The sequence below is a fragment of the Arvicola amphibius genome, chromosome 6 (genome assembly GCF_903992535.2).
Source record: "Arvicola amphibius chromosome 6, mArvAmp1.2, whole genome shotgun sequence".
In the NCBI taxonomy this organism is placed as follows: Eukaryota; Metazoa; Chordata; class Mammalia; order Rodentia; family Cricetidae; genus Arvicola; species Arvicola amphibius.
Genome location: NC_052052.2, coordinates 47,121,790 through 47,140,711, shown reverse-complemented (window position 1 = coordinate 47,140,711; position 18,922 = coordinate 47,121,790). Strand labels below are relative to the sequence as shown.

At 42.2% G+C, this 18,922-nt stretch overlaps 1 protein-coding gene across 1 annotated transcript in view; it reads left to right on the top strand.

Annotated features, from left to right (window-relative positions):
• Ube2u (ubiquitin conjugating enzyme E2 U) overlaps positions 1 to 18,922 on the top strand; it is a 62,589-nt gene that overhangs the window by 36,681 nt on the left and 6,986 nt on the right. The window contains exon 8 of the mRNA XM_042055303.1: positions 11,420 to 11,501. Within this exon, the coding sequence (XP_041911237.1) occupies positions 11,420 to 11,501 (82 nt within the window). The remainder of the gene's footprint in view (positions 1 to 11,419; positions 11,502 to 18,922) is intronic.

Sequence of the window (18,922 nt, the reverse complement as noted above, 5' to 3'; positions counted from 1 at the left end):
AAAAAAAAAAAGTTGTATTTATCTTTCAGACATAAGATAAGGCAAAGGTACTATTAAGCTTAACAAATATAAAACCAAGTAAGCTAGATAATGTTTATGAAATCACACGCTCTCTCAGGAAGTTGGTTATTGATTATTTTCTGATTATACATTACCATCCCCACTCACACATGAGTGATAGAAAAAAATTATTCGAAGGGTATTATGATACACAGATTTTTAGCAACACTGTTAGTTCAAAAAATTTTATTGCTGATATCAGAGTTTATGGGTGTTTAATTTCAAAGTTTGGTGGCCAGATGCACCTTAGGCAGCCTAGGTATGTTTCAAGTGCCATGAATGGAGTATAGAGGGACACAGATGAATTGGGAGACAATAAACATTTGTTGTGAAAACATGATGTTGAAAGATACTAACTCCAGGGACCAGGGTCTAAGAGGCAAATTCCTCCAAAACCCAAGCACCCAAAAAAAAAGGTTTCTGGATTTTTTTTTTTCAGGACGGTAATATGTAAATGCACAAGGGGGGGGGGGGCTCAGAAACGTAACTCATAGGCAAAAGATACAATAATGTGCCAAAATTTGAGAGAGTTTGAGAACAATTGCCTCTTAATAAAAGGCGATTTTAAAATGGAAGAAAATCATGGTGATTTCCTGATAGCGGTTCCTCTCTCAAAGGCGTTTGAGTACAGCTTGTTGGGTTTTGTTGTTTCTACAACGGTCTGTCACTAACCCAGTCTGTAACTCATCATCTGCAAAAGCAAGGGCCTGGGCCTAGTTCTCCGTAGCCCAGAAGTATTCCTAGGACTTTGAGTCTAACACTGGATGGCAGATTTCACAATTCTACTGCCCCTCCTTCCCCTGGAATCGCTCTCAAAATGTTCCAAGAGCCTGCCTTCAAAAATAGCCAGCACCTAATTTTCAAAAGCAAATGCAAACCTGACAGAATCTTGAAGCGGCGAAGATTGGAAATAACCAAAAATAGTCCTTTTATAATTAGTCAATTTTAATACAAAGGGAGATAAGGGAACTTACAGAACCAAGGGTCCAGCGGAGTGAGCGCGGGGCAAACGAACGGGCTGCCTTCCGGCTCCCCAATCCTATTTAAGGGGCATGGCTACCCCGCTGGAGCAGCCACGCCCCTGAACGCAGGGATTGGGCCAGCTGCCCCAACATCTCCCCTTTTTTGTCTAAATAAGACAGATTCAGAAACCAAATACAACTATATACAATGGGAACTGATCATATAAAATTACAAAAAGTAAACAATATCAGGCGAGAAGTATATAACGAAGAATTTTTCTAATCACTCTACTTTGAGAAGTCTAAATAATCTAGAAGGTAGCTACCATTATCTAATCTTCAACCCCATCAAAGATCTGAGAAGGAGAGTAAAATTACCAAAGCAACCAGGAAGCACAAACGAGAAACTTCCAAAATGTGCAACAGAAGACAGAGACAATTGACTACCTGGGCAACCACACGAAGTCTTGATAGCAATGTTGAGGCAACCAACTTTGGCTGAGGCCTGAAAAAACCTGACATACCATTATACAATGGCAAGGAACCTTTAGTAGAACTATCCTATCCTGTCTTGGCAAGATAAGACAATTCTGTTTTATCCACTTATGGATATTTTGTACTTTAGTCAGTAATGGAGGTATGGGCTTTTCTTTGCCCCAAGGCCAGTTCTGCCAAGTAGAAGACAAACTCCCAGTGGAGTGTCTTTGGTGCTCAACGTTCTCTCGGGAGTAGAGCATTGTTGCCAGGAGTGATTGTGTCTCAAAAATACAAAACTGTAGGTTAGATTAAAGGCCATGTTCTACAGTTCTTCAAAGAGGTTGAAGATTATGCTATCTATACTAAATACAACCTCTATGTGTCTAAAAAACCTGATTGTCCTAAATATAAATATGACCAACATATAATTCTCAACACTTATGTAACTGTATGACTAATAGAATAGACGACTGTGCAAAAAATGAAGACAATGATTTCCAAATGTAAACAGGGTCCTTACATAAATAATATCTGAGGTAGAAATGTACAGTGCAATATGGTAAACAATGTCATTACATAAATAATATCAGAGGTAGAGATGTACATTGCAATATAGTAAACAATGTCAATATAACAATTGTTTCAAACAGAGGTGGTATCATACTCTCATATAATGTTCAATATATCAATATACAAGAATCAACACTCATATAGTTTTTTGGTGCTCCAACGTGGTCACTAAATCCACTTAAAAACCTTGCCCGCTTGGTATCGGAAAGAAAGTACTCTGAGACCATGCCAATGGCTCACTGCTCCCTGCCTGCACCTGGGCAGATGGCGGAATCAGGCTTAGGCGAGCGGGACAGCGTTTGCGGATTCCTGCCGCCATAGAGAGAGAGGTGTTTTCAGTCTGCGCAGTGCTCTGCGCATCTGATTTGGCTGTAACTTGGATTAAAAGAGTTTCTGTGCTGCACGCTCAGTATCAAAATTAAACTGCCGAGTGCAGCTCCAATGTGGACTGCTGTGTACTGAGGCAGTAGCAGCTCTGGCTCTGCTCCGCCATGCTGAATTGTGCTGACCTCAGGCAGGAACTATCGTAATTACCATGATAACAGCGCAGTTAAGGTTTAGACTTGGCTGTAAACAGGCAGTACCGTATTATTTTAAGAAGTGGTTAACCTTTTAAGAAATGCTCCTGGATAGTAAAAAATTACAGATTCACAATAGAAAAGATTCAGACATAAAAGACTTTTAAATGAGTCACAGTGTTGGATGAATGTATGTAGGCTTGAGAGAGAGAGAAGAAAATATAAAAAATAAAGTTAATGCCTAAAAAAAGGCTAAAGTCTTTAAAGAGACAGAATAAAGTAAAGTGATAGAATGAAAATAAGCCGCATAAAAATGGAAAATTCACAGAGAGTCTGGATTATGTATTTTGTTGTGTTTTCTTTGATTTTTTTGACTGTAAAGGAGCTAAATACAGAGAGACATTTCATTATATGGGCTGCCAGGCTAGACCAGAATGGACATCTTAACGGTATGACTTCAGGATTTGGATCTAAGAACATGATGCTTTGGAAAAGAGTTTCTTCTTTTGTTTTCACAGAGGACGAGACTCTGTGGATTGCTTCTATCCCAATATGGTATGATAGACCACGCCCTCCTGAAAGGTTGCTGTGAACATCTTCAAAAAATTACTTCACTCAACTGCCAACTGAGAGGAACCTAGCACACAGGTTATACCATGAAAGACCTAAATAACAGCGCCCCCATTCAGCAGGAAGCAGTTTGGAGAGAAAAAACTGCGCCCACATTCCCAAATATTGTTTATAAATGTTCTTTTACATTTAAAGGGGGATATGATATAGATATGAATAATTTGCATTGGTATGGATTTTAAGGTCAATTTGTTATATGTATATGTATTTCTGATCTTGATTAAGCTATTGTGATTGTAGTTCATTTTAAAAACTGTAATGTATAATTAGGAAATATAGGTTGTTAATGGATAATCATTGATAATAGTTAAGCTTGTAGTCAAGTTATTAGATTTTCTAGATATGTAGAGATATATTTCAGTTAGATAGACATTCTTCATATCTTTCAAAGACTGCAGAATATGGCATTTAATGTTTTAATAACTTAGGGTTTTTCATGACAATGAGACACGTCTGCTCCTGGCAGCACCAATCTACTTCGAGAGGAAGATGGGCATCGAAGAGGCTACTTATGGAGTTTGTTAGCCATTTGGGCAAGAAACTGCTCTTGGCTGGACTGTTCCATAAACTGGACACAAAGAACCCGCAGAGAGAGGACTGCTGAACTTGCCTAAAGGTGAGATGGTCTTTCGGGGTTCCTGATTCATGAAAGAGTCTGCGAGACGTTCTGCAGGACACAGCAGAAAGTAACTGAACTGTCTTTGGAATTTCCTGCTTCATGAAAAAGTCTGCTGGACACTATGGGCCTGAAGGCTGAAGATGGATGCCTCAATGGTACAGAGGAACTTTGGGTGACTGTCCAGGCAGCGAGTTGTCTCTGTCATTTCTAGAGTTTTATAAGTTACTTATTTCTTATTTACTTAGGTAGCATTATATCCTTCTGGAGTCTTTGATGGAGTTGAAGAATAAATAGATAGTTATAGCTTTCCTTAGTTATGATAAAAGATAAAATAGATTTAAATATTGTAACTGTAATACTTGCTTGATGACTGTTTTGTTACATGTAATTTTGCTATGTTAAAGTTGAAGCCTTTCTTTTTTGTTTAAACAGAAAAAGGGGAAATGATGGAGGAGAGTTATCTGTCTATGTTTCTTTCATTGGTTAATTAATAAAGAAAACTGCCTTGGCCCTTTAAGAGACAGAGAGTTAGGTAGGTGGAGTAGACAGAACAGAATTGTGGGAACAAGGAAGTAGAGTTAGGGAGACGCTTCAGGCAGTGACCATAGTGAGTCTCCATGCTGCTCCTCTCCGAGATGGACGCAGGTTAAGATCTCTCCTGGTAAGCCACAACTCGTGGTGCTACCCAGATTACTAAATATGGGTTAAAGGAAGATGTGAGAATTAACTAATAAGAGGCTGAAACTATGGGCCAGGCAGTGTTTTAAAAGAATACAGTTTCCGTGTAATTATTTTGGATAAAGCTAGCCGGCAGCGGCGGGTGGCGGGACGCAGCCCCGCCGCTTCCCACTACAGAATCTGCCGGCCTTGTTGCCTTTTGATAGTTCAGCTGGATGGGAGCCAACGCCGGCTTTTTTTTAATGGCCTAATTTCCTTGCAGTAATGAAGATAAAGCTTTAGATTGTAGACTGCTCCTCTAATGACTCAGAAGCGCAAAGGAAACCTCCTAACTTCAGTTACACGTTTATATTCTTGTCACTGCTGAGGCTATGAATGGCCCGTGCATATTTTAAGAGATTTGTATTTTATGAGTAGGAAGTAGTTGTATTTTGATTTGGCTATTAACACTATTTCATATTTTTGAGCCACAAAGCTATGTCTAGATTTTAATGCCATAATCGTCATGAGTGTATTCTTTCACGATACAGTCTGTAGAGTGTGTCTGTATATGCTATGCTTCTAACCACGCTCATTCATCATCCCCTTATTTATTCAACCAATATTTATTTACGGAACACCTTAATATATGTAACAAATAGCCATATATCTATCTGGCCGAGGGACTAGACATGATTCTAACCCTTTGTTCTTCAGATGAGAAACGAGACTAGGAAACCAGGTAATTTAGCTGGGGTCATCCACATGCGAGAAAATGTCACATATTCGTCAGTCTGTTGCTGTCCTTGGCCCAGGTGCCTTGTTTGCAAAAATGAGAGCAGTCACAACACAATGATGTCATAGGGTGGAAGTGCTTAGAGAACAGCAGTCAGCACACAGGCCCGTCCTCAGTTAGTAGCACTGTAGTCCAAAGACTTGGATTAGACCTCTGGCTCTGTGTTTCCTTCCAATGATATATTCTGCCTTTATAGCATGACAATGTGTTATCCCAGCAGAGTGTGAGATTTACATTCAAATGCTGAAGGATAAACAGCGTTTCTGAAATGCAAGTCATTTCCATTCACAGTCATAGGAAATCATACAGAGAAATGTACCAGCGACCCCGCTGTTCTCTGCCCATCACTATAAAATGTCAAATCAGGGGTTTGGCAGAGAGAAAAGCCATGCATATGGTTGTAGGAACAGCTCTTTAACGACAGAATATGATCCCCATACGGAAATGCTTACGTTCCAGGAAAAGAATTCCTGAGAGCGCCATGCTGTGCGGCGCTGAGTGGAGGCTCCCCGGTGCTTGTTTGCTGTCAGCAGGCGAACCAAACAGCCTCCGGCATCAGGAGGGTGCTTGCTTTCACCCCAGGAGACTCTCAGCCTTTGAGGCTTCCCAAGGCCCTTCCTTCCTGGCGAGAAGCAGCGTGCCTGCTTCCAGAGCCCGGCCGCACAGCCTCAGCTGCTCATTAGAGCCACCTGCGGAGCCTGTAAAAATTCCAACCTAAAGAGCACACCCAGACCAGTTCCACGGGGGCTGGCAGGAGGACTGTGTAGTGGGAGTTTTGAAAGCTCCCTGGGCGACCATAACGCACAGCCACAGGTGGGGACAGCATGACGTCAGAAGTCAGCAACTCCTTAGCCCGATGCTAGTTTTGCAACATATGGGTAAGAAAATTCAAAGGAATGGCTTGCCTAGTTGAACGCCGTCTTTCATTCCTGTTAACGAGCAAAGAATATTCGCCCTGCTTTTAGGTGCTCTGGGGTTGTGTGAGATAATATGTCTGTAAAGGAAACACTAATGCAAGCCGGTGCCATGTTTTCTGGATGTGAGAGTTCCTCCAGAGAAGATGAGCAACTTCGAAGTCACCTTCTGCTTCCGCAGGAAAAGCGGCACATCATTGCCAGTGGCAGAAGAACAACCGGGCACACAACAACCTGGATTCTCCTAGGAATTTAGAGACCTCAACTCAGACCAAGCCAGGATTCCTGGCTTCAATGCCAAAGATGAGGCAAAGTTGGGAAAAAAAAAGGTTAAAAATATTTTGGTAGGGGCTGGAGAGATGGCTCAGTGGTTAAGAGCACTGACTGCTCTTCCAGAGGACCGGAGTTCAATTCCCAGCACCCACATGGCAGCTCACAACTGTCTGAAGATCCAGTTGCAGGGGATCTGACACCTTCACACCAATGCACATAAAATAAAAGTTAAATAAACCATAAAAAAATTGGTATAGATTTAAACATGAAAGTCAAGAGACAGGCACTCGGAAGGAAAGATACACCCAAGGGGATTATATGTTTCTCTAGAGAAAGTAGGGAAAGTAAGGCCTGGGCTTCTCACAGGAGACTGGCAATACATTGTCTCACTGTTATCCATAGGGACCTTTTTGGTGACTCTCAAGTTATCTTTCCAAGGGCTGCTCTGAGATTCCTTCCCTCTTTTGTTCTCATTTGGTAAACGAGATTATAGAGTGGTTCTGGAGGTGCCTTGGATGAAATTATAATCTGATGAGGGGAAACCAGAAGCCTCTAGGGTTGCACAAGGACTTGAGTACGCATGTGTCCTTTCATTGCAAATGGGGTTTCTGGTGAGATTCCTAGAAAATTACAGGCTTACATCTGGGGAGGGAGAAAGGCCGTAAGCGGCTGTTAATTGTGCATTCTTGCTTTCCTGCTTGCTAGGGGCTTCACTGGATTCCGAAGAAAGGAGTATTTCTCTCTTTTCATGCCCCCGCCCCTAAATTTTCCCTGCCTCTTTTTAAAATTATTTTTTTTAAATTTTATTTAAAAAACAAAACAAAAACAGACTATCTTTTTTTATTTTACATACCAATCCCAGGTCCCACTCTCTCCCCTCCTCCCATTCCCTCCACCTTCCCCCCAACTCCAACTGCCAGGCTAAGAAGCCAAAGGGAGCCTACCCTACCTCAGGCATAGCAAGACCAAGAGCTGATTTATGAGCATGGAGGCTTGCTAGAACCCGAAGAGAGCTAGAGAATATTCCTGCCTTTCCCTTGGAGACTTCAAAACAAAACACACACACACACGCATGCACACACACACACACACACACACACACACAACCAAATTACATAGAGAAAGTATTTGTATCAGCAAGATTTGTCCAGACCGTAAGCCAGCTTTTTAGGCCCACACGAACCCACATTGTCCCAACATTGACTATCTAGGTGTGTCTTTGTAAGCCATCCTGTGAGCTTTGGAAGACTTCGTTACACTGTTACTAAAAAATAAGATTGTAAGTTTTTTACATATACATTTCAGAAACCATATAGATGTGTTTTGTGGACAGGCTATATGACTGGCAATAAATTTCTGACTCTTGCTTAATAAAAGTAATGGCTTCGATTATTTTCAAAAGATAGATCCCTGCTTCTTTCTGTCCTGTCTCATTATGGAAAAAAAAAAAAAAAAAAAAAAAGAGTAGGGAGGCACAAGGTCCTGAGTTCTATCCCCACTGCTGCAGAAACAAACAAATTCCAGAGTGGAAGCAACACTGTAATTTTCAAGAGAAAGAATGACATTACGAAAGCTGTGGAAGGAACCCTCTTCTGCCATGGCTTATGAAACCATCCCACAGGCAGGAGATATGAGGGAGGGATTTCACCCTCTAGAACTGGGGCCCGCTCCTCCTCCTTTGTCCTTTTCCTCTAATCAGCACTGTTCCTTGAACATGTACATCCTAACAGTTGACTGTCTTGGAGACAAGAAGATGCATATTGTAGGTAAGCAATGTAAGGAGTTTACAAGCGGATGGTAGAAGACAGATGAGCCGAAAAGAAGTCATAGAGGTCAAATATGAGAAGCCTTCAAGGTCTGTAAGCAGAACTGTGGTGTCTTCACCTCTGAGACGGAAGCAGTGAAGCTGGAGTCGACAGAACATGAATGCACTGCTCGGAGAGGTGCCCTGGCCTCTCTGGGTTTGTAATCCATAAGGTGGGGTCCGCCTACCATACAGCTTCACACCCATAAGGCAGGAAAGGCCTTTCAGAAAAGTAAAGAAAAATATAAATCTTTTAGTAGAAACTCGGCAAAATCTTTAATTTTGTCCATGCAAATGGAAGATTGTTGCTAAGACAACACTGGAGCATTGCTAGTCTGTTGGGTAGAATGGTAAAACGGCTCCCCTCCACACCTGCTCTACATCCCCACCGCTTATAGTAAGAATTCCAGGGGCTGGTAAGATAGCTCAGAGGTTAAGAGCACTGGCCGCTCTTCCAGAGGTCCTAAGTTCAAGTCCCAGTAACTACATGGTTGCTCACAACCATCTATAATTAGATCTGGTACCCTCTTCTGGTCTGCAGGCATACATGCTGGTGAAACGCTGTATATATAATAAATAAATTAATTTTAAAAAAAAGAATTCCAGTTACATATGCTACTCACCTAAAGGAAAGACAGTTCTTCACTAAGAACTCGAGAGAGCTGAGATTTGCTTCTTCAGTGGAACGGACGCTCTACTGAAATGCCAGCATGAAGAGTCTAATAGGGCCTGGAAGGCAGCGTGGCTATGTGTGTTCGTGTGGATCTGAGGAAGAGAAAGGTTAGAGTCTTTCTAGGGATGTTGTTGGTGAAAAATCATCTCATTTAACAGAAGGAAAAAAAATTCTATCTAAAGCAAATGGCATTGCATTACAAAGAAAAAGTAAATCCTTGGCCAGGCATAGTGTTGCACACCTTTAGTGCCAGGCAGATCTACGTGAGTTTGAGGCTGGCCTGGTCTATAGAGCTAGTTCCAGGACAGTCAGGGCTACACAGAGAAACGCTGTCAAAAGAAAGAGTAAACCACTGATATGCTAGAGATTCCAAATAACAGTAAGACTAGTAGACAACATCTGGCCAGTTAGGTGGTTCAACTACAAACTCACAAGAGGGAAGGGGAAGGGAGGGGAGGGGAGAAGAGGTAGGGAGAGGGGAAGAGCCTGTGTGGATCTGTGATGTAGGTTAAGAGTACAGTTTTCAGTACATTTTATGCAAATTTGATTGGCAGCATAAAACTTGTGACTAACCACAAACTTGTGAGCCAGAAAGGTAACATGATTTCAAACTATTCTAATGAAGACATGAGCTAGGTTGACAGAAACGCAGCACACAGCGGGCCCGCAAGTCCACTTGCACCTGTACCAGTCAAACAAAATAAAAATCCTGCTGTTCAGGAATGCCAGGGATGGAAGCCCAGGGCTCTGCCACAGAACTGAATCCTCTATCATGGACAAAAAGGGGTTTTTGGTTTGTTTTAGTTGTGTATAATTGCATGTGTCTGCTAGTAGAAGCCAGAGGTGTTCGATTCCCTGGAGTTGGAACTATAGGTAATTGTGAGCTCCATGTGGTGAGAATTGAACCCGGATCCTCTGGAAGAACAGCAAGTGCTTTTTTTTAACCTCCTGGTTTTTTGAGACAGGGTTTCTTTATGTAGCTTTGGAGCCTGTTCTAGAACTTGTTCTGTAGACCAGGCTGGCCTAGAACCCACAGAGATCCACCTGCCTCTGCCTCCTGAGTGCTGGGATTAAAGGCGTGCGCCACCACTGCCTAGCCAGCAAGTGCTCTTAACCACAAATCCATTTCTCCAGCTTCTGGATATAAATTTTTAATAGGAACACCAACTAAGGTTCTCACAAGAACAGTGAAGATGATTGTCTCTAGAAAAACCAAGTTCTAAGAAAACGTTAAAGGAGCCAAGGCTTCCTTAAGATCTGCCTACCAGCGTTAGAGGCTCACTCCTTGGGAGAAGGATGAACTGGACTGGCACGGATCCAGAAAGATGAACTGGGCCAGAGGCAACTCCCAATGCTCAGATTAGGGGAGGCCACGGTGGACCTTGTCATCAAGCAGGGGAAGGGGCAGTATCGTGGTAACATGGCCCAAGGATTCCCTTGGGGCCAGGAGGACTATCTGTTTGAGACTCTCACTCTGCGAAAGATCCAGATCAGAAATGGCCCTGGAATGGAGGTGTCCAGCAGAATCTTTACTTGGAGTGTATAGCTCCGGAAGCAAAACAAAGTAACAGTTCTCAGAATGGAAATGAAAACATTGTTACTTCCAATCCCAAGATTCAGTTTTTCACTCCAGGCACTGAATTAGAAATTAATTAAGCTATTAAGGTCCATGATTTTCATGAACTATCTTAATACTTTTCTATTACTAAGATACAAAGTTTCTCCAAGTTTGAAGACGAAATTGGCTTTTATTAGTGAATCATGAATTGGGTAGCAATTTAACTACCGGATAGGAGATCTTGGGTCCTCCAGGAACCAGGAAACAACCAGTTCAGTTTTCTCAGGAGGGAACAGCAGAAGGGACTGCCAAGCCTGACTGAGGCCTTCCTGTTGGTTAGTGTAGTCTGCTTTGTTTAGGGACTCTGTTGCTTTCTTGACGCAGCACTGTGAACACACACAAAAAAGGAAACTCCATCTTTTTTTGTTTTTCTTTCCAAGACTGGATTTCTCTGTGTAGCCTTAGCTGTACTAGAACTCACTCTGTAAACCAGGCGGGCCTCAAACTCGGAGACCCATCTGCTTCTGCCTCTCTAGTGCTGGGATTAAAGGCATGTACCACCACCCATCTTGAGGAACTCCATCTTGCAGTGGTATTGGGCCTAGTGCAGGACTTCAGTCCAAAGCAAAGATTTACCATAAATTTTATTTAACTGCATAAATGATATATAAATGAATGTCATTATAATGAAAACAATTTTTAAGTCACAATCTACTTATTTCAAACAATATTGAGTATTACATAGAACCAATAAAAAGAAAACATTTGCAAAGTCTTCAAGCATTGTAACATGAACTACAGTGTGTGCAATTGCAACATATCAACTTAATGAAAAGTGAGGTACTTTCGACTCTGAACTATATTAAAGAGTATATATTAATATTTCTTTTTTAATCATTTTATTTCAGTTGTTGGAGATCCAAAATTCATGGGACAGTATTACAAATGGAAGCAACAAAATCGACAGAATTATATACAATGGAAGCTGAAGTAAGACATTCCAAGTGCTTTGAATGTGTGATGGCATTGACCTTGAGTATTGGCGATTCTGCTCTCTACTATCTACTGAGCCATTGGCAGAAACCCTGGGGATAGCAGCCAATGCCTTTTCTAAGCATGAGAATAATCATAAGAAAGTATAATTTTCTTTCACAGGAACACAGCTAGGAAAGCTAGTAAGTAGAGACTGAACCTTTGTTTCCCAGCCACCCAGACCCAAAATAATCACATAGAAACTATTCATTACAATACTGCTTGGCCAATCACTTAGGCATATTACCAGCTGGCTCCTATGTTTTAAACTCTCCCATTTTCACTATTTTGTATTTTACCATGAGGCTTGTGGTTTACGGGTAAGGTTCGGCCGGTGGGTATATTTCTCCTTTGGCAGCTACATGGCGTCTCCTTGACTCTACCTACTTTCTCCCAGCATTCTGTTTAGTTTTCCCATGTAGCTCCATTGTGCCCTGCCACAGGACCAAAGCAGCTTTATTCATTAACAAAACACATTCACAGCATACAGAGGGGAATGCACATCAAAAGCTGGCATCATGGAGAGAGGACATGAGCAAAGGACATGACCACAGAAGAGCAAGCTGGTCCTCTTCAGAGTTAGTTATCACCAGTTAGTCACCTTTTCATCTTTCTCATAGCTCTGACTTTGTTTTCCCAAAATTTCTCATTCAGGAGCCATGTATATACACACACATACATACCATACATACACACACACACACACACACACACACACACACACACATATATATATATACACACACATACACATATATATACATCAATACATGTATATATACAAATATATATATGAATAAAGATTATGTATACATATGAAATCTTTATTCTTGTATAATTTAAATCATTTTATTGGAGGAGGATCTGGAAATAATGTGCTTGCCATGCATGTATGAAGACCAGAGTCCAGATCCCCAGTACTCATGTAAATGCCAGATAGGCCTGCTGTCCCTCCTGTAATCCCTGTGCTCAGAAGTCAGAGACAGGGGGTCCTGTCAAGCTGGGATACTTTTTACTAACCAAATTAGAGAACTCTAGGTTCAGCAAGGAACCCTACCTTAGTGGAACAATCAAGAAAGACAACAGATGTCAACCACTAGCCTCCATCCACATGTGCACAGCCACACATGTCAACACATAGGTTTACACGCACATACACACACCCACATGTGCACACACCACATACAACAAATAAGGGCATACTCACTGTACAAAGCGATGGGTTTTTAATTTTTTTCCATTCAAATATAACATATACTCAGGACATATTAAACACTCCCTTTCTCTCCCTGCCCATCTCTCTGATAAGGCCCCTTTCTCTTCCCAAACAAGTCTCCCTTCTATTTTCTGTCTCTCTCTCTCTGTCTGTCTCTCTCTCTGTCTCTCTCTCTGTCTCTGTCTCTCTCTCTCTCTCTCTCTCTCTCTCTCTCTCTCTCTCTCTCTCTGTGTGTGTGTGTGTGTGTGTGTATGTCCTGAATCCCACATAGGAGGGAAAGCAGGTAAGCAGTCTGCTTTCTTCATACTGCGTAGCAAATGTGCTACCATGAGGCCTGGGAAGGGAAGACCCTGTAGCACCCAGCTTCTTCATCTCACATTTTAGCTCTTGTTGTCAGCGGCCAGTATTCTGGGTTTTTCAGAGGGGATCACACGACCATTAAACATGCTCTATGTTACGAATTTGAATAAAAGGCAAAGAGGCTTTTCTCTACTTTTTTTTTTCCTACAAACTTTAACAACAACTTTTCTTTGGGCCAAAGCAAAGAAACATTTTTATATCGAGTGCCTGCTTTCAGCATGAATAACAGGCAGGAAAATAATGTATCAAGCTGCATGTGAAGGGGTATGAACATGTTTTCTCTTGATGGCCTGCGTCGAGTTTATTTTGCAGTTGAAAAATTTACTCAGAATCTAAGACGGTCATTGCTTTGACCTGACTCCTTTTCCTGTCTCCTGCAATGGAGCTGTTCTGATTTACTTGTTTGTTCATTGGTTCATTATGTTGGCCAGAGTCTCCCAGAACCCCAAGATTTGGAAAAATGAGGCCCATGTCAATTTCAACTTAGTCACTCATGTCTACATGTGGCTAAAATAGCTGAGCTGTTTGAGTGATAGAACACTTCAAAATACATTATTTTGAGTTTATAGGTCAAGGTTGTGCACAGTGGCCCTGTCAGAGGAAAACGCTCACACCTTGTGCCATCTGGTGGCTGACGAGAATATGTGCAGATCAAAGGCCTTTACTTCTGATAAATTGTGGAATTGAGTAGTCAGGAAAGAAACCACTTCGAATAACGTTTTTAAAAGATGTTTCACTTATGTGCATTTTGTAGTGGCATAAATATTTGTGTATGCAAATGAATGCCAGCATAGAAGAAACCTAAGGAGCAGTGAAGTTCAGCTTCTTTCCAGATAACTACCAACAATTCTTAATGTTTATCAACATGTATGATATGCGATACAGTGCTCAACTGAGAGGCTCGAGTAGAAAATGTGAGGAATTGTGTAGGTACGCCATAATACTTTGATGTACCAGAGTTCGTTGTTTCTTTTTCTTTTTTTCTTTCTTTATTTTTTTTGTTTGTTTGTTTTGGTTTTTGGTTTTTGATTTTTCAAGACAGGGTTTCTCTGAAGCTTTGGAGCCTGTCCTGAAACTAGCTCTTGTAGACCAGGCTAACCTTGAACTCACAGAGATCCGCCTGCCTCTGCCTCCTGAGTGCTGGCATTAAAGGCGTGCGCCACCACCACCCAGCAGAGTTTGTTGTTTCTTTAAAAATATATTGCTTATTTTTACACGAGTGTGTATCTGTGTGTATGTGTGTGTGTGTGCGTGTGTGCATGTGTACATATGTGTAAGTCACATCCCCTGGAGATGGAATTACAGGGAATTGTAAGTTGCCCAATGTGCGTTCTGGTACCTGAACTCTATTTTTCTGAGAGAGCAGAAAGCTTTCTTGACTGCTGAGCCATCTCTCCAGCCTCCCCTGTGGTGTTTTGTTGGGTCTGTATTAGTTACTTTTCTCATTGTTGTGAACAAATGCCCAAGGAAAGAGTGTAAGAAAGGAAGGGTATGTTTTGGCTCACAGTGTGAGGGTATCGGCCACCATGGCAGGGAAGTCATGAAGCAGGAAGGCAAGGTGGTGGTCACATTGTGTCCATAGCTGGGAAGCAAGAGATACGAGCACTGGGGCGTTCTCCTTTTCTCATTTTGCTCAGTCCAGGATCCTCCCCCACGCACGGAGAAGCGCTACTCACAGTCAAGATGGCTCTTCCTTCCTCAGTCAAATATCTCTGGAAATAAGACATGTTCAGAAGTATGTCTCCTTCATGGTGCTAAATTGAGTTAACAATTTAAAGCAGCCATCATGACAGGGTGAGGGGGTTTCAGGACTACTGGAGACTGAATCCAGGGCAGGGCACTACACTGTTAGATAAGCCTTCAACCACTGAGCTAAATACCCATCCCCTGGTTTCTTGAGACAAGGCAGACTTTGAACTAACTTTGTAACCTGGGCTAAATTCAAACTTACTATCCTCCTGCCTCAACCTCTTGGGTGTGGGAATTACAAACATGAACCATCATGCCTATCTTCTCTCTGTTTCTTTTACAATTTTTTAAATATTTATTTATTTATTTATTTATTACATATACACTGTTCTCCCCGCAAAATATTTATTTATTTATTTATTTATTTATTTATTTATTACATATACACTGTTCTGCCCGCATGCCAGAAGAGAGCACCAGACCTCATTATGGATGATGAGTCACCATGTGGGTGCTGAGAATTGAACTCAGGACCTCTGGAAGAGCAGCCAGTGATCTTAACCTCTGAGCCATCTCTCCAGCCCTCATCTCTCTGTTTTAAATAAGTGTTTGAAAACGTCTTCCTTACACTGATATTTCCTGTTTAAAAAAAAAAAAAAAACAAAAAAACAAAACAAAACAGGGGTTGGAGATGTGACTCAGTGGTGGAGCCCCTAGTTTAGCACATCTAGGGACATTAGCGTCATCCTCATTATTCACTCGTTAGTTCATTAGTAAGAAAAATGCAAATTGAAACTTTTATCTGCATCGTGCTTCCCATCTCCGGTTGTTCCTCCTGCTCACTGCCCGCATCCGACAGTACTTGTTTCTTCCTCTTACATGGAGACCTAAGATTTCTTCCCCGTCTGTGCCTTCCACCCAGAGTATCTGTCCCAGCAGAGTCTTTACCGGGACCCTGACTTAAGTCTTGGCCTGAGTCAAAAGGTGGCCTTTGATGTCTGTGGTTAAGTGCAGGAGCCCTGGAACTGTTTGGTTATTGACTCTGGGACCTTGAGCATCATATCTGACTCCTTTGGCTTCATTCGTGTCCCTGCAATAGCACCTGCCTTCCAAAGAGGTCGCGAGGATTCACTAATTCAATATGTGTAAGTGTTTTTAATGCTGCCTAGCACACAGGCCGTAGGACTTGCCATTGTTCATCCTGCCTCTGCTCTGGCCCTTGTTCCCGTCACAGATGGAAAACCTTTCCTTGGAAGTAGCCGGGGAAGAGAAAGGCAGATCTTGGCGGGACTCTTGCCCTCTCAGAACGTGTCACCCTGGTCATAACACAACCGTCCTTGCAAAGCTGTTTTGCATTGAGTTTCTTGAACGATACCACATATTTAAAGTTTAGCACAGGAACATTCAAGAAACATTAGTTCCTGAGGAGTGGGGAATATGGAAGTGTATGCCCCCCAGCTTTCCACAGAATGAAAATAATCTCTGGCAGAAATATGTAAAAAATGTAAATTTATCTCAAGTTAGAAAATAGCATGTAGCTGACCACACGTATCTAGTGCCATTGTGCCTGCTACTTGCCTTCTCTACTCCACCTCTCTTCTGCCTGGCACAGCACTGCACAAGGGTGGCGTGGATCCAGCACATACTTCTCCGTGTGAAACTGTCCACTATGTGCTCTGAGGTTGCAAATCTCCCATCCTCTCTTCTGTAGTATGCAGTTCCTGCCTTTGGGGAAGCATCCAGGAGAGGGCATTGAAATAGTCTTGCATTCTCTATGCTTCATGAAGTGGACAGCACACAGTAGGTACTCAGCTCACTGTTGAAAATATGCATGTGCATCTTGTCTCACCATTTAATATTAGAATTAAAAGAAATCAGTTTTAGAAAAAAACTGAAATTGAAGACCCATGATGTAGAGACCATGGTTCTGTTTGGGGATTCTAGGGTATAGTCCATAAACCGGGATTGAAAACTGGAAATATGAAAGTCATAAATATTTTACGCAAATTCTAAACTCTTTCATGGATTTTGGTTTCTATTAATAGAAACTCATCATAATCAGTACAGAAATATTCACAATTAATCATGTGATTTGGTGTTCATTTCTAAGGCTTCTTTTTTTACACTGCTTTGACTGTCATTTGAATATTCATAAATGCCTTCTTCCTAAGACACGGGAAAGAAAATGGCTCTAACATCTGATGGGTGGTCTGAACTTATTTCCTCAGGAGAAATAGTGGACATATAAAATCAGAACAACATAACGACATAACGAAGGCCATTCTTTAGACACCCTTGCTCATGCCCAGTGGAAAGTGCCATATGCTACAACAAATGATTACTTATCTAGCAACAGAATCAATCTCTATCCCGGGCCTAAGCTCTGAGAGTCAGCAAGGTATCTAAGTTATTAATTCTAGTGGAATTTCATGTTCAGTAGGCAAAGAATCCTTTTTCTTTTTCTTTTCTTTTGGATTTTTGAGACAGGGTTTCTCTAGCTTTGGAGCCTGTCCTGGAACTACCTCTTGACCTCGAACTCACAGAGATCCACCTGGCTCTACCTCCCAAATGCTGGGGTTAAAGGTGTGTGCCCCTGCCACCTAGCTGACAAAGAATTCTTAAAAGAACATCGCTCCTGTGCTCACACAGCAGATCGTCACAGTCTGTGTCACAGTCTTGTGCTCCCCAAAGGTCATGTGTCCCACTTTTCCTGTCAATGTGGCACAAGCTAGACTTTTCTGGGAAGAGAAACATTAACTGGGGAAATGCCTCCATCAGATGGCCTGTAGGTAAGTCTGGAGCATTTTCTTGAGAGTTAACTGCTAGAGGAGAGCCCAGACTATGGTGATCAAGAAAACAGCTTAGCACCCCATGAGGCGCCTGCTGTAAGCAGTGTTTCTCCAAGGCTTCTGTTTCAGTTCCTGTTCCCAGGTTCCTGCCCAGAGTGAGCCAAATCAACCCTCTCCTCCACAGGTTGCTTTGGGCCATGGTGCTTTATCACAGCCATAGAAAAGCAAACCAGTAGAGTTTGCTAAAGGGTTGGTCTGTGGGACTAGCAGGGATTGGTGGGATCTTCAGGAGGTGGGGCCTCGCGGAAGGGAGTCAGACCACTGGAGCATGCTTTTGGGGGGACAATGAGACTAAAACGCCTTCTTCTTTTTGCTTTCTGACCACTATGGAATAAGTAGCTTTGATTCACTATGATGTCCCCCCCTTATCAAAGGATCAAAGTGATAGGACCAAGAAACCATGGACTGAAACCGTGATCTACAAGAAATCTTTGTGGGGGTTTTGTGTGTGTGTGTGTGTGTCTGTGTTTGGGGGGGTCTTTTTTAAGTTGGTGACCTCAGGTATTTTGTTGCAGTGACAGAAGCTAAGAAAGATGTATAAAGGGAACAGGAAGTAGCATGGCAGAATAGAATCTACTCACTAGGCATTTCCCCTCCATCCCTGATGCTCCGCTGGGGCTGACAGGAGGGCTGTAAGTGTAACACACAAAGATATATGTAAACATTCTGCAAAGCCACACCTACCCAACCCCACAGCCCATCACTCAGGCTGGCCCAGTGCACAACACCAAACCTAGGCTCCTCGCCTCCACTTCCAGCTGGGTCACTACCTCTGGCGCTTTTCTCTAACTTACTAGTTTAAAAAGAATGGGGGCCCAAAGACCAACCAGGCTGTGTTGATAAGCACAAATCTCACTGGAAAGTTGCGACAAGTATTTCCAACTTACCTAGTAGCACATACTCCCCGGAGATTTAAAGTCTCAGAAAGTGTCCACACCCTGTCTGCTCCCAGGCAGGAGCAGATCATGCCTGCCTTGAAGGGAGAGGGGTTTGCGTGATTGTGCACCTCGGTGTCAAGGTCGACTCTTACACGGTCTTGATTTGTTCTGTTGGAAAGGGAGATGGATATCCGCGCCATGTTAAATACCAATGTAAAACTTTCTTGTGTTTGTAGAGCACACTCTAGACTCAGTTTGCCCTGTATTTTGACTTAAGAAGTTAGTGTGTATTATGTTTCCATCTGATTTTAACCAGTTGTGGGCTTTTCTGTCTGGTTGTGTGTATTTAAACTCGTAAAACACAAATAATCTTTCTCTTAGAATAGT